This window comes from Dermacentor andersoni, chromosome 1 (genome assembly GCF_023375885.2).
Source record: "Dermacentor andersoni chromosome 1, qqDerAnde1_hic_scaffold, whole genome shotgun sequence".
In the NCBI taxonomy this organism is placed as follows: domain Eukaryota; kingdom Metazoa; phylum Arthropoda; class Arachnida; order Ixodida; family Ixodidae; genus Dermacentor; species Dermacentor andersoni.
This window is the reverse complement of record NC_092814.1, coordinates 175,719,433-175,733,671: the sequence shown is the minus strand read 5'-3', so window position 1 is coordinate 175,733,671 and position 14,239 is coordinate 175,719,433. Positions and strand designations below refer to the sequence as shown.

The 14,239-nt window shown below is 44.6% G+C and overlaps 1 protein-coding gene across 1 annotated transcript in view; it reads right to left on the bottom strand.

Annotated features, from left to right (window-relative positions):
• LOC126547183 (uncharacterized) overlaps positions 1-14,239 on the bottom strand; it is a 261,800-nt gene that overhangs the window by 75,720 nt on the left and 171,841 nt on the right. Inside the window, exon 9 of the mRNA XM_050195066.3 lies at positions 11,479-11,577. Coding sequence (XP_050051023.2) covers positions 11,479-11,577 — 99 coding nt within the window. The remainder of the gene's footprint in view (positions 1-11,478; positions 11,578-14,239) is intronic.

Sequence of the window (14,239 nt, the reverse complement as noted above, 5' to 3'; positions counted from 1 at the left end):
ACACTGTAAAAATACATGCTAATAAACATCCCTTGTAAACAACACAACAAAAGATCTAAACTTCATGAAAAATCAACGGCTAGCTTCTCCAAATGTCATTTGAGAGTAAGTACTGGACCTACAAACATGTTCGGGGTTCTGCTCCCAGTGGCAGCAAATTTGTCTTTTCATCTTTCATTTCATATTTCCTTTGGAAACAATAGTCAAATACCTCTGTAGCAAAACTGAGGGAAAGAGTGAAAAATTTAACTGAAGCGGAACACCACAGAAAAAAGTGTTCGTTGTGGCGACAACTTTTATGCATCAACTCTTGTACCTCTCAAGAGGAATAAAAAATACTTTATTAAAGCGGGAGTTCAGTTGAAGCGACATTCATTATAGTGTGGTTTAACGCTTTCGTTACCTCGAGAAAATGGTAGTTTCTTATAGGTCTCGGAAAAAAATTATTTACCATAAATAATATTCCAGCACACATTGCAGCATAGCATATTGTGCATAATGAAATGCTCTTTCCAAAAACATACGCTGCAAAACAAAAAAATTTATTAGGTAGAATATGAAAATTCTAGGAAGTGCCATTGTTGCTGCCAGTTGATAAAAATAACAATAAAAAACATGAAATCTACAAGAAAATTAATATCAAAGGAAATGCAGAATATACATTTCAAAGCTAAATAACTCAGGAATAGTGTCTGAAAAAATAAATGCTCAGTACACTGCCATTATTTGGATACAAAAAAGAAACCAAGACCAGTTCATCGCTCATGCCATGCAATGAAGCAGTTCCTCGATTTTGTGAAGCATTCTACACTTTTCCCACAAAACATCTTGTTTTTGTTCAAAACTTTGCCGTCCTCATAGCACATTTTGCAGTTCCGCCTTTTCGGCACCTTGTGAGGATGGTCCGATGAGAAGTCCAAGGAACGTACGTCACCAGTTCGTCTAGAGTCATGCACCTCTTCCACAAACAATCGCTCTCAGTATAGCTGGGCAACTACAAGATTATGCATCCAAGCATACCTGTTTGCATTTTTGCAGATTGTCTTTATCACCTCTCGAGAGAAGAACAGTAGAAAGAAATCGCACGCCGTTGTAAACTGTCCTGCGCTGATCCGTAGTGCTGGGCCGAGATGTGCTACGGGTGGCCTTCTTGACGTGAACTGAAGTTTCTTGGCTGCAGATAGTAGCACGTCATAGCCAAGTGAAGTATGCACCCTGAAGATAATCAGTAGGGCTCTCAGGTCGGGTAACAAGATCGGCAGATAAGCGCACACAAGGAAGGAGACCACTCAAGGATGTGAAGGAAACTCGCTGGTGAACAGCTGTGGATGTCCACATGCTGACTCAAAACATCGTCGCCGTCAGAGTTTGAATCAGCTTTCCCGTCATCTTCGGAATCATAACTCTAGTCCTCATCGCTAAATTGAAGTGAGCATGCAGCATAGTTTCGAGCATGACTCTTTTCTCACGGCGCAGCCACGCGTGATGACGCCATGGCAGCGACTTTCGATAACTGCGAAGTGACACCGGCAGCGCCCCTTGCCGGGATTTTACAAGAGAAGCGAAACCTCAACTCTTAGAAACTAGTTGAAAATGCCAGGTCCACATGTTGGACATGCGGCGGACTTTTGGAAATACACTTTGGAGGAATAAAACGACTTGGACTCCAAACCAAAGCTCACTAGTGAACAGCTGGCATCATCTTCAGTTAATTATCCCCGCTCAGCACTGTCAAACGGCAAACCCGGCGATATAATCTAATTCTTGACTTGCTGGGAGTCATTTGATTCCAAAATTTTGATGCTAGCGCAGTGTAATCGAGTTGCAGTGCTGTAGGAAAGTCCTAATAATTGATCGGCAACCTACACAATACCTCTGGTCACAAAGAGCCAGTCAAGCCTGTTGTGAAATAAAGCTCCTGTAGGTTGGCGGTTCCAAAAATACACAACTAACAAAAGCAACCCACAGGATGTGTTTTCTGAGTCCACTTGTATGTCCAAATTAAAAAAATTAAATTATGGGGTTTTACGTGCCAAAACCACTTTCTGATTATGAGGCACGCCGTAGTGGAGGACTCCGGAAATTTCGACCACCTGGGGTTCTTTAACGTGCACCTAAATCTAAGTACACGGGTATTTTCGCATTTCGCCCCCATCGAAATGCGGCCGCCGTGGCCGGGATTCGATCCCGTGCTCAGCAGCCTAACACTATGTATGTCCAAATGGGTCGTTTCTTATGCAACTACAGTTGCTATTCAACTATGAGCACATCTCCTGCTTCCTGTAGTTATCAAGACTTCCCATTCCGGAGGCCGTATGTGGACAAGGACCAATCTTTTAAAATAGTTTCAAGCAAAAAGACTAACTTTGGATGTGTACAACAGGAGCAGAAATGTCATGTGGTTAGTACGTGGACTATTGGCTGAACACATTCCCACAGGTGGCAGAGTGGTGGCAGAGTGGTGGCAGAGTGGTCGCAGAGAGAGTGGGGTATGTCACACGAACTTGCAGTAGCCCTTGTTGTGAAGGACCCGAGCGGCCATGAAGGTTCTATGACTGGTGCCATGCCAGGTGTTCAGCAAAAGGGAAGTCCAGAACAACGTCAGAGCGATGATAAAATAAAGGTTTATGTACAAATATACATTTTGAGGTTCACAAGAAGGGCTCCATGACTCTCAAAACACCCTCCACAACACTGAAGCTGTGTTTTTAAGCAGTCAGTTTCCCTCTTTTGCTCGATAAGAGAATTCAATGTCCTTCTGGTGAATTGGAATTGTCACACTGTCAGCAAAATCCCACCCCTGGTGTTGCACCAGCCTGCCAGACTCCACCTCTGATGTCCATCCTCTGAACTGCCCTTGATGCAATGAAGAGGCAATTGCATGTGAAATCGGGGTTGACGCTGTTTCCATGGAAGTCGTTCGTATTGTCTCTTTGCAGAAATTAGTGGGCTCTCCATAATGGTCAGCTTGTAGCGATTTTCTGTCCGCGACAGTCGCTACCGCTTCCAGAGAATGCTTCGAAAGTTCTTCGTCTGCCCGTCAATGGCCGACACCAGGCCCTGTCATTGTCCAGGTGGGCGCTGGTGAAGAAATTGCTTTGTGGAAAGCACACAAAGAATGGCTTTGCTGTTTCGAGATGAAACATAGCCAATGACCCACTGCAGTTTGGGGTCCCAGAACCTGTTTTGCTTGTCAGCTCTGCATCATCAAACAGACGAGGAAGCATCACATATGCGCTGCAAATTATCTTGAGGATACACTTGTTTTGTCACAAGCTCTTCAGTATCAAAAAGACAATGAAGCGAGGATGGCATTCCATAGCTGCATGCTTGCTGGTGAAGCACATATTGTCCACAAGAAATACCGAGTCCAACACCCTTCAGATTTTTCACACAGAAACTGAGATTGAAAGGGAAACAGGTTTTTGCAGTCAGTGCAACCCACAGTCGAGCCCCAAGGTGCGGTGACACTATATCACCAGATGCACTGTCCACTAGTTGTATCAACTGGCCTCAATGAGCAAACAGATCATGTGAGGACGACTCTCTTGCACTACCTTATACTGTTTTCCCCGAATGGCTTTGGCATCTCCTGTATTTCGCCTTATCCACATAGCTAAGCATTGCCACAGTCAGTGTAGTAGCACGATAGAACGAGAGATGGTGCAAGAGCTGCACTGCTAATGCCGCCTAGCGGTAGGGTTATTCAGGAGCAAAAGGAAGTATTAGTCTCTTCCTCTTTGGCTTGGGGTTGGCTGTGTGTGTGGATGTTTCGCATGCATGCCAACATGCTTTGAGGGACCGTCCTGTGAAAGGGCTTGGAATGGGGCAGCGGGATGGACGAATACAATTGTTTAAACACCCCAGCATTCGCGTGACTGTACATGCAAACAATTAGGCATTGGTGTCTTGCATAGGGTCAAACATATTCACTCAATATCCTGTCGCAATGAGTAGGACTTTCTCGATTCATCAGTGCCCATCAGCATGTTCTATTAGTAGAAATTCAGCTGGTGGGCATTGGTGTGTGAAAGGTGCAATAAATTCACTTTTGTTTGTTTGCACTGTGTTTTCATTCCTTTGTTCCAAGAGCATGTTTGTGACCCCACAATAACAAACAGAAGCCATCTGGTGTTTTAGAGGAAAAAGCAAAACTTTCCAAGAAATGGAAGACTGCAATAAAGTGCAGCACAGAGAACTTTTTTGGACATCTGAACAGCCTTCAAGACAGCATAACTTTACCATTTGATCAACTTCTGAGAGAAAGAAGATTTCTGTAAATAAAACAATAGGTAGACATTATCGATAAAAAAACCATCCTGGCTTTCGTATAAGGACTGAGCTGTAATCAAAGTTGGCACATTAATTTCATGTTCCCTTTAATGAGAACAGACCATACCATAGATGCTGAATCTTAGGTGCTAATTTATTGACAGCTGATAAATTCTCACACTACAATGAGAGTAGATTCCCAAACATGTGCCGCAGCTAGTTAATAGTACAAAATTTGTGAGTATTAAGTTACTTAAATTTTTCAATATTCTATTAGGTATTCCACTCTTTCTTCCTTAACTGAATTTTATATCAGATTTGAAAGCTACCACAGTCGAACCTACTAATAATGATCCCAAATATAGTTATCTATGGGTTATAACGACCACACTTCAGTGCATTTATGATTTTCTGACCCTGCCTATTGAAACTGCTTCCAGATATAATGAACATTATTTAAATTGACGTACTGTTTCAATAAATGTTTCGAATCCGGTCATGGTAAAAAAGGGTGTATGCAAAGTACGAAAGCATGGCAGTGCGACAGAACTGGGTGCACAACAGAATGTGCCAGACTCTAGTCAAACCATGACGATGACAGAGCTTTCAAAATGAGCGAGTGACTGCTGTGCACAGATTTCGGAAGCCATGTAGAAGGTTCCTTGCTTTTAGGCAAACCTCCAAGGAGTAGGAGGAGGTGTACAGCCTGTACAGCCTAAACAATGGTCGCTAAAGCGTTCCTGTCATTGCTGTCGATCATCCCGCCGGCAGAGTCTACACGCTGCCGCCACGCAATGTTGCAAGAGGATCGGCAGTTATTACGCCATTATCAGGAGATCACAGTTCGGCAATGCTTCGATAACGCATTGCTGCTTGCTGATATCGGTTCATGGTGACGTTTTACATTTAGAAGAGTCATCTCTTTTTCGTCTGAAGTGACACGGATAACATTTCAGCAGCTATTGTGGGCTGACGTGCACTCGTAATGCCGAGACCACGATGTTCCAAGACCTTCGCAGAATGGTGGCATGCTGCAGTAGTTTCCACCAAAGTTTATGTTTCGGCCAACTAAAATGCCGTGATCTCTTATGCAGGATACTGTCATGTCCTGCTGCGTAAGGGAGGACGCGCCACGTTGTGGCACACAAAGACGTGTGTGGAGTTTTCAAGGCCAGGGTTGACATATACACACCGGGAAGAACGTCGTTGGGGAGAACGACAACATGCAGAGCGCTGTGTAAACAGTAGGCGTAGTCGGAAACATCAGCAGCTATGATGGGGACACAACACCTGCTGACCACCGTACCGCACCTGTACCCCTCTACGAGTCGCCAGGGGCTCGTAGAGTAATGCCACACATAAGCTCGGAGGTGCTGGTGGAAGAGTCACTGCGAAGAGCAGTGCGGATGCCAAACATAACAAAGATACATAATAAAGGAACATTCAAAGCCATGAGTGAAGCCTTCAGTTGGCGGTGAAAACGTTCTATGATCCCATTGGATATTGGGTGGTAAGAGGTAGTCTTGATGTGATTGATGCCAAGTAGCCGAGACAGATTGGTGAACAATGTTGAGTCGAATTGGTGACCACGGTGAGACATAATGGTGGAAGGGACGCTGTAGCGGCTAATCCAGAGTGTGATGAGTACACAAGCTATCGACTCCGCCGTTATGTCCTGGACAAGCATCGCTTCAGGCCATCTAGTAAACCTGTCAATGCAGGTTAATAGGTAGCGATGGTTCCCACATGGAGGAAGGGGGCCAACGATATCGACGTGCAGATGGCTGAAGTGGGTGTCTGGGGATGGGAATGTGCCATGATGAGTCACAGTGTGGCAGTGCACTTTAGACCATTAGCAGTTGAGGCGCGTGCATGACCAGCGACGAACGACTACGTTGATACTGGGCTGCATATAACGAGAAGTGACAAGTCGCTGTGTGCGCAAATGCCAGGATGAGTCAAAGAATGGAGCGCATCAAAGACGGTTCGGCGGTACGGGCGAGGCACGTAAGGATGAATACGTCCAGTTGACGTATCACAAACGAGGGGTACTTCGCAGTGAGGAAGCAAGATATCTTCAAACACCGGAGAGGTAACACTCGTGTGAAGCAGGTGGAGCTTGGCGTCGACACTCTGGGTGGCAGCCATGACCATGAATTTGATGACCAGTCAGCCGTGGTCTGTTGCATGGATAGCGGCACGAGAAAGTGCGTCGGCAACAGCGTCGGATTTTCCACTGGCATGACGAATGTCGCTGGTGTATTCAGAAATGTAGGCGGCCGAACGTGCTGTAGCGGCGCTCAGGGGTCACAAGCTTCTTGGAAAAGAAAGTGATGGGCTGCCAAGCACCAGCAACAAGCTGCTGCAAGACTGCGCCGACAGCGGTGCCCAATGAGTCAACCATGACAGATGTTGGGGCATCGCAATTCTGGTGAACGAGTAGCGTCGCGCTGGCAATGGCTTCTGTGATGCCTCTAAACGTATGATCAGCGGTGTTCCAGGCCATGGGAATATTGGGTGTCTTGAGGCCCGAGAGAAGCTTGTGGACAGGCTGCAGTATATTGGTGCAGCAAGGAATGACGCGGTGGTAATAGTTGGTGAGGCAAAGAAATTCACGCAGTTGCCTGGTGGTGAATGGCTGAGGAAACTCATGGATGGCTGTGACGCGAGTCGCAGTAGACGAATCCTATATGCATTGACGCGATGGCCGAGAGGAAATCCAACTCCATAATGCTGAACACGCTCTTCATCATCAGCCTGGTTACGCCCAATGCAGGGCAAAGGCCTCTCCCATACTTCTCCAACTGCCCCGGTCATGTATTAATTGTGGCCAAACTTCCTAATCTCATCTGCCCACCTAACTTTCTGTCGCCCCCTGCTACGCTTCCCTTCCCTCGGAATCCAGTCCGTAACCCTTAATGACCATCGTTTATCTTCCCTCCTCATTACATGTCCTGCCCATGCCCATTTCTTTTTCTTGATTTCAACTAAAATGTCATTAACGCGCGTTTGTTCCCTCACCCAATCTGCTCTTTTCTTATCCCTTAATGTTACACCTATCATTCTTCTTTCCATAATCTTCTTCTTTCCATTCTTCTTTCCATAGTCTTTCCGCTCTTCAGACCATTAATACAAGACCACACTTGGCGAGTCTTGCGAGCACTTGATGTTAGTGGAGCTTACAAGGTTCAGCGGTGGTGCTGTAGACATGGATGTCGTCCAGTTAGGTAAAGTAGCACATCAAGCCACATAATAACCTGGTCAACGAAACGCTGAAAGGTCTGGGCTGCATTATGAAGACCGAAAGGCATGGGCAGATATTTGAACAGGCCGAACGGTGTTACAATGGCGGTCTTCGGAATATCTGAGGGTTCCACAGGAATCTGGTGGTAGGCTTTCACCAGGTCGACCTTGCTAAAAGCGGTACAGCTGTGCAGTGCTGATGTAAAATCCTGAATGTGAGGCATTCCACTGTGAAGACAGTGGAACAAGGCCACTGTCCCGGTGACTGGCAGGGGCATCAGTCACCGGTCTTTTTGGGCCCCATATGGAGTGGCAAGGCCCAAGGACTGGAGGAGGGACGAATGAAGCCAAGGTCAAGCAGACAACCTGGTGCGAGGCGACGAGCTCGAGCAAATACGGGAGGGTCAGTTGTGACAATACGATGTGTCACGCTGTGAGCAACCGAGGACTGAGAGGAGAGGGGTCGTAAGACGTCCGGAAACTAAGCAAGGACGGCTCACCAAGGGTCAGGAACTGCTATGAGCGCCGGGAGAAGCCGGAGTAGTGGAGCGCAACAGGAAACACCTTGGACGGTTAAGCTCGTCTCAGGAGTCCAAGATAAGGTCGTGCCGCATGTTTACAACGAGCTTGTAGTGCCAAAGAAAGTCGGCTCCAATGATGGGCTGCCGCAAAGTCGCAAAGACAAATATCCAGCGAAAGGTACACCCACGAGCAAGAGTATATGGACCAGGGATTGTGCGATAAAGCTAATTTTCTCCTCTGTCTGTGAGCGCTACTTAAAATTAAAGACAGCATTCCAAACTCGGCACACGAATTTTCTACTGTACTTGTCAGTTTGCATTTATGTAAGGTAATTACGAAGGAATTCTGTTTTTTCGGTGATCCTGTAATGCATATACTTTTGTTCCTGGGTGTACGTCTGAGGCCGATGTCAAGAGCCACCAACTTTTGGCCGTTGGTCCAGATGGTCAATCCGTTGACCACGGTGACCTTGGCTGCAACACATACTCTGATTTTCGTACTTCAAGGAATTCAAAATGATGTGCTTTTGATTGTTCACTAACCCGTTTTTCATGGTAATACTGAGTGGCGTATAATAAAGAATAATTCTCACTTGGAAAAACAAAATTTATTCTGCGAGCTAGAGCAGATGAGGCATCACTCACTGCCTGTGTCGGAGGCCTTCTTATTACCATCAACAGCTCACGGCATCTCATATATATGCTGTCTATGACATTTGAAATACTACATTTCTTAAAGGGACCCTGAAACGATTTTGACGATTTTGTACAAACATACTGAGTCGTTAGAGTAGGTCCTTCTGATCATTAATTGACACATTTAAGTGCTCTGCGTAAAGCGTGTAATTTATTATACGGTTTTTGAAATGTACATCACTGCCGATCACAGCACTCTGCTCGGCTGAATTTTCAGCAGCCCCTACCCATTTGATGTAAATTGCACTAATGACGTCAGTAGGGCGAGCTATCCAATTGGCTGCCCAGGGCGCGTCATCAATAATCTTCGCAACTTAATGGTGAACAATTGTTCGTAATAGTTGGAATGTTAGTTATATTGTTTCTATAGAAAGAAAGTAGCAGAAAGAGAATGCAGAAGAACAATTTCTCAGTACTCTTAAGCACTTCCAGCACACAGCAAGTGTCGCCTGCTTGTGTTACAACATGCTCCATCTTGACGAGAGCTCCACGGCCATGGTCGGTCTGGCTTTTTGTGAGCACCACTAATCGGCTTTGTTGCGTTGTGGGCTGCAAATGTAGCAACTGGCAATATGTCAAGCTGCGACATCATGTCCCTCTGCAAGGCAGCAGACGAGCAGGGTTGCTGCAGTGCATTGAACTATCGGTATCCGATCGGCGCCAGGATTTGCGCGTTTGTGGTCACCACTTTACACCGGAGGATTACTACCGCAATAGCATTTCTCAAGTCTGGTATTCGGGTAAATGCAAGCGAGGGGACAGTACCTGGCCACTTGAGCTTGCCGTTTCACGGGATAAGCAGAAGCGCAAACGTGAATGATCTGCACGGTGCAGCCACTTGGTGGCATAGAGTTTAACCAAACACAGTAGCAGTAACGAAATGTATTCTTCTTTGCTGCTGGTGTAAATTTTTCGCAGGAGCACCATCGTTAACATGCTGTTTTTGTAAATGTTTAATATGTTTTCCACTTGGCTACAGCAATATTAGCTCTTTGTTTGGCTGATTAAGCTCTGTACCAAGAGGTGCCTTCACAGGAGGCTTCACGCGCTCGGTCCTAGAGAACCAGAAGTAGATGACATGACGTGCCATCATGACGCAGAGCCAGTGAAGGCCGAGCTTTGCCCCGATCACTCGGCAAAAGAGTTGAAGAGAAAATGCGTAGCTACGGAGGAGGGTAACCTGTAATCATCCGTAGCTCTCTTAATACGAGACGCTTCACACAAATTGTGGTGTGAATGAATAACTTTAGCTGTACCCTAGATGTCTACAAAGTTTATCCGAACCGTTTCAGGGGCCCTTTAAACACCTTGTAGAGCACACCGTGTGTCCCAGTTAATGTGGGCGAAGCTATTTAAAAGACTACACGATGTGATAATGGGACCAAGGGTGTTTTGTTAGCAGTCACCTTACACATAGTAAATCCTTCTTGTCATCATTATTTGCTAATAAGTAAAATTAACTGCCTAAATTTATAATTACTTGCATAATTGTATAAACTCAAATGGCAAGTTGCGCATCACATTGAAAACATCATAGTCAACAGTTTCCAAGTTATTACATTGTCCATGTCTCAAAGTTGTGCTGCAAAACGTGAAGAATAAGAGGTAACGGCAGGCCAGCATGTTTTGCATGTGCTACGGCAGTGCTCTCAAAAGGGCTTTCAAAGAATCAACAGAACTCAATGGCCGACTAGGTGACCATGAAAAAGTGACATGGTGACACCATAGCTGTTGGCTGCTGCTACTACGCTAATGATGCAAAAAACTGAAGTCATCCCTGAAAGTGACGGTCCCACATTTCGGCACACCTCTTTGTTTTTTTTGTCACTTGTGGAATAAACTTGCTTATATTCTGGCGAATCTGGTATTTTGGACTCCAGATTATTTGGACTTTTTGGCAGTCCCTGTTGAGTCTGAATTTTTGGTCGGCAACTGAAATTGCTTGTCTAGATTTTCTTTTGCAAATCTAGTTTCTGCCACTATATTTTTGCATGTTATGCATTATGAATATGCTTATTCATACTATCGCATAATGAAATGCACAGCTCTTTAAATGTCAATGGTGTTATCATTCCGCCTCTTATTACTATTGTTTAATGGATTAGGTACACAAGTTTAAATTTTTCCTTTTAAAGTAAAATGTTGGTGGTGGTTGTACTATGGAAACATACCCCAATTTATATTCCTAAACTAAGTGTTTATTTTTTACATTCACACTTTTCAATAATCGCAGTTCCTTTTTTCTTGCCCTTTTCCCTGTTAACTGTTTTGCCTAGATTTTCTGCAATCATGTTTTAGGCTTAATTGCTTTCTGCTAATATACATGGAGATATATTGCATTGGCCAACTGCCATGCTCACGAATGAGCAACAGTATTGTAGTATATAAATAAAAAAAAAATTCCATGTCACTTTCTTGCACCCAAATTCTTTCACTCAATATCAAAGCTGCAACTGCATATGTAACAAGCAACATTTCTAAATACAGTCAAACTAGGATATATTGAATTTGAAGGGGATCACAAAAAAGGTTTTATATATAGGTAATTCGATATATAAAATGATTATAAAAAAACTTTCGAGGTGATTTTACAGCTGTTTGTTCTACACAGTAATTCGTTATCTGAGGGTTCGATATATCCAGGTTCGACTGTACATGTTTCATTATTGTTTCTTATCAAATGTCAATGTGCCTGAGAAACTGTTGTGGAAAAAAAGATAATAATAAAGAAGCCACTATATCTTACCTGATACACTGGCTCGAGCAGCGAAAGTGTCACTGGTGTTGTACTCGGAAACCGTCAATGAAATCCACATGTACTTGCTAGAGGTACGAGAGACAAGGCCTGTAAATAATGATAATAAAATACATTAGTTTCAGATTTTCATCGTTAGGCATGGCAGAGGGACAACAGTAATTGTATAACATTATATCCAAACAAAACTTCTTACTGGTGAGCAAACTCTATGGGTCCGGACTTAAATAAACCCCGCGACATAAATTATGCTAGTTGTTTTTATTCCCAATTAGCTTACTATAAGACGCAATGATGAATCAGCATCAGTGAAAGCACTGAAATTTTTAATATGTTATTTGCTACAGAAACCAGTTCCCATGCATAGCGTTGCGCACGAACAATTTTTGGCAGAGGATGTGACAAAGAAGGCACGTGACCCATTCACCTCTCATGCTGTTCATTCCATTTGGTTGGCAATGAGAATCATACTGTACATGTAGATACTACTTTAAAAAGAACAGCATATACATTACACTTTTTAGTCCTAAAAAGAGATGTTAACTGTCTGTAATATAAATTATGCAGCAGGCCTCGTGGCGTCATCTCGTGGATTCTGATGACCCGTTGACATTTTGCCGTGTCGATACAAGGCACAGGAACAACAATAAATTACATAGACACAGTATGCACCGCCACAAATATGCAACCATGAGATTAGTATTATCACATGACAATCTGCACATTGTCTTATTGACTGTGGTCCAACCTACCCAAGCCGCTGTTCAAGAGGTGCACACCACCAACAGACTCTTTGGACATGGAGGATGCTGCATGTGTATCCTGTACTCCCCACTCCGGTCATCAGTCGAGACCATGCATCTCATCTCTCATGCAATCACCGATAAGGTCTACGAGTGCGAACATAAAAACGAGCCCACCACTGCCAGACCTGCCGGACACGGAGGGGACCACAAACGGATCCGTACTCCACTACTATGGTATTCAGTCTAGCCTGTACGTTTCATCTTACGCTTGATCGCCAATAAGGTCTACAAGTGCGAACATAAAAATGCGCACTCTGCTGAAAGACACAGAGGAGACTGCAGGTGGATCCATATTCCAATACAAAGGTTGTCTAGCCTGTGCACCTGATACGGATACGGCCAACGTGCTGGCCTACCCCACTCAGGAACAGCTACAAACTAGGCAAAGGTAACTTCTGCTCCACCATTGTGCAACGCGCAGGCACAATACACCCCGTGCTGTAGCCTGTAGCATCGAGCGACCATGTAGGCCGCTAAAGTCTCGGGCTCTCGCGGGAGAGGAAAAACAGTCACTCGGTCTCTTAGCGTAGCGTTCTTTTTAATGCCTTTTGGATCGCTAGCCCATGCCGGAGCGTGCCAGCCACTCATGCCTCGTGTGAACGCGAGCGTCTACGTAACTCTCATGCGACGCCGATGCTGTTGCCGCTACGCTACGAACACCAAATTTTCATAATAACAATCATTGTTCAGTTTCCGTGTCATGTCAACACCTCAGTATTCTGAACTAACATTCTGAAATCTGGGGCTTCTTAGATTTCCGTGTATCCTTCACGGCAGCCGAAACAGTAGGCTAGCAGATGACAAGGCACAGAAAGCGGACGCGATGGCATGCGGGTTCCGAAAACCTGAGATGGCGACCAATAAAAAATATGGGAATTTTTTTTTTTTTAACCTATTGCAGAGGCAACTACACTGGGGTTTACACACGCATGCTCTGCCCAGGCAAGTGTCGCCTAGCAACGAAGGCGTGTCCCTTTCTTCTTTCTGCAGCCGTACTAGCTACACACATGAAGAAATGTCACCTCCATAGTGACGGGGATGATAAACGGTCACACTTTGCACTTTCCGGACGGTGTCGTTTACGTGCACTTGTGCTTCAGAAATAGTTCAGGTGTATGTCTAGAGTGAGACAGTTGCGGAGTCGATGGCAAGGAATATGAAAAACAAACAACCAACAGGAAACATTGTACATTGGAGGGGACATGGAGCTTCCTCTTTGTCAGCAGTTTTTTCAGCGTCAGTGTCTGCTTTGCATGAGTCACTCTTATTATGGTGGCAGTGGAATCTACGGAAAAGAGCAACAGCACAGGCCAAGAGCCAACTGCGACATTTTCGTGGATAGTTCAAATGGTGACAACATGAACTGATGAGTTGATGGGCGAAGTGGTTAATTTTGGGGCTTTCACCATAATGACCTTTCAGAATAACGAACGAGTTTCGGCAGTCCCGCGTGATTCGTTATATCGAGATTTGATTGTATACTAGGTGGCAAGCTTTCTACGACGGCTTGTCACCACCCACTTCGTTGGCCATACTATTTAGGCCACCAGCGCTGCTTCGTTGGGAGTCAGCAACCAATACTGCAGTTTCACACCAGTTGAAATGATGGCAACCCTACTCATGGGCACCCTGTTTACGGCATTGCATCCATGATGTCTGAAATTTCGGTTATTGCTGTTATACATTGGTGCTAGGGTTAGGTGCTGCAGGAATTGTGCAGGTACAAAAAATCTGTTATTTGAAAAATTCGTTGGAGACAGTATATACAATTTTGCTACTAGAATATATATTTTAAAGCATGTGGAAACAAAAATTTGCTTACTATAACCAATACTGTGTTGGATAATGCATTTCCTTTTTTTTTTTTTTCATTATACAGGGCAATACTCCATTGAACTAAAGACATGACCAACTAAATTTTATAATTCTGTCATTATTATATTGAG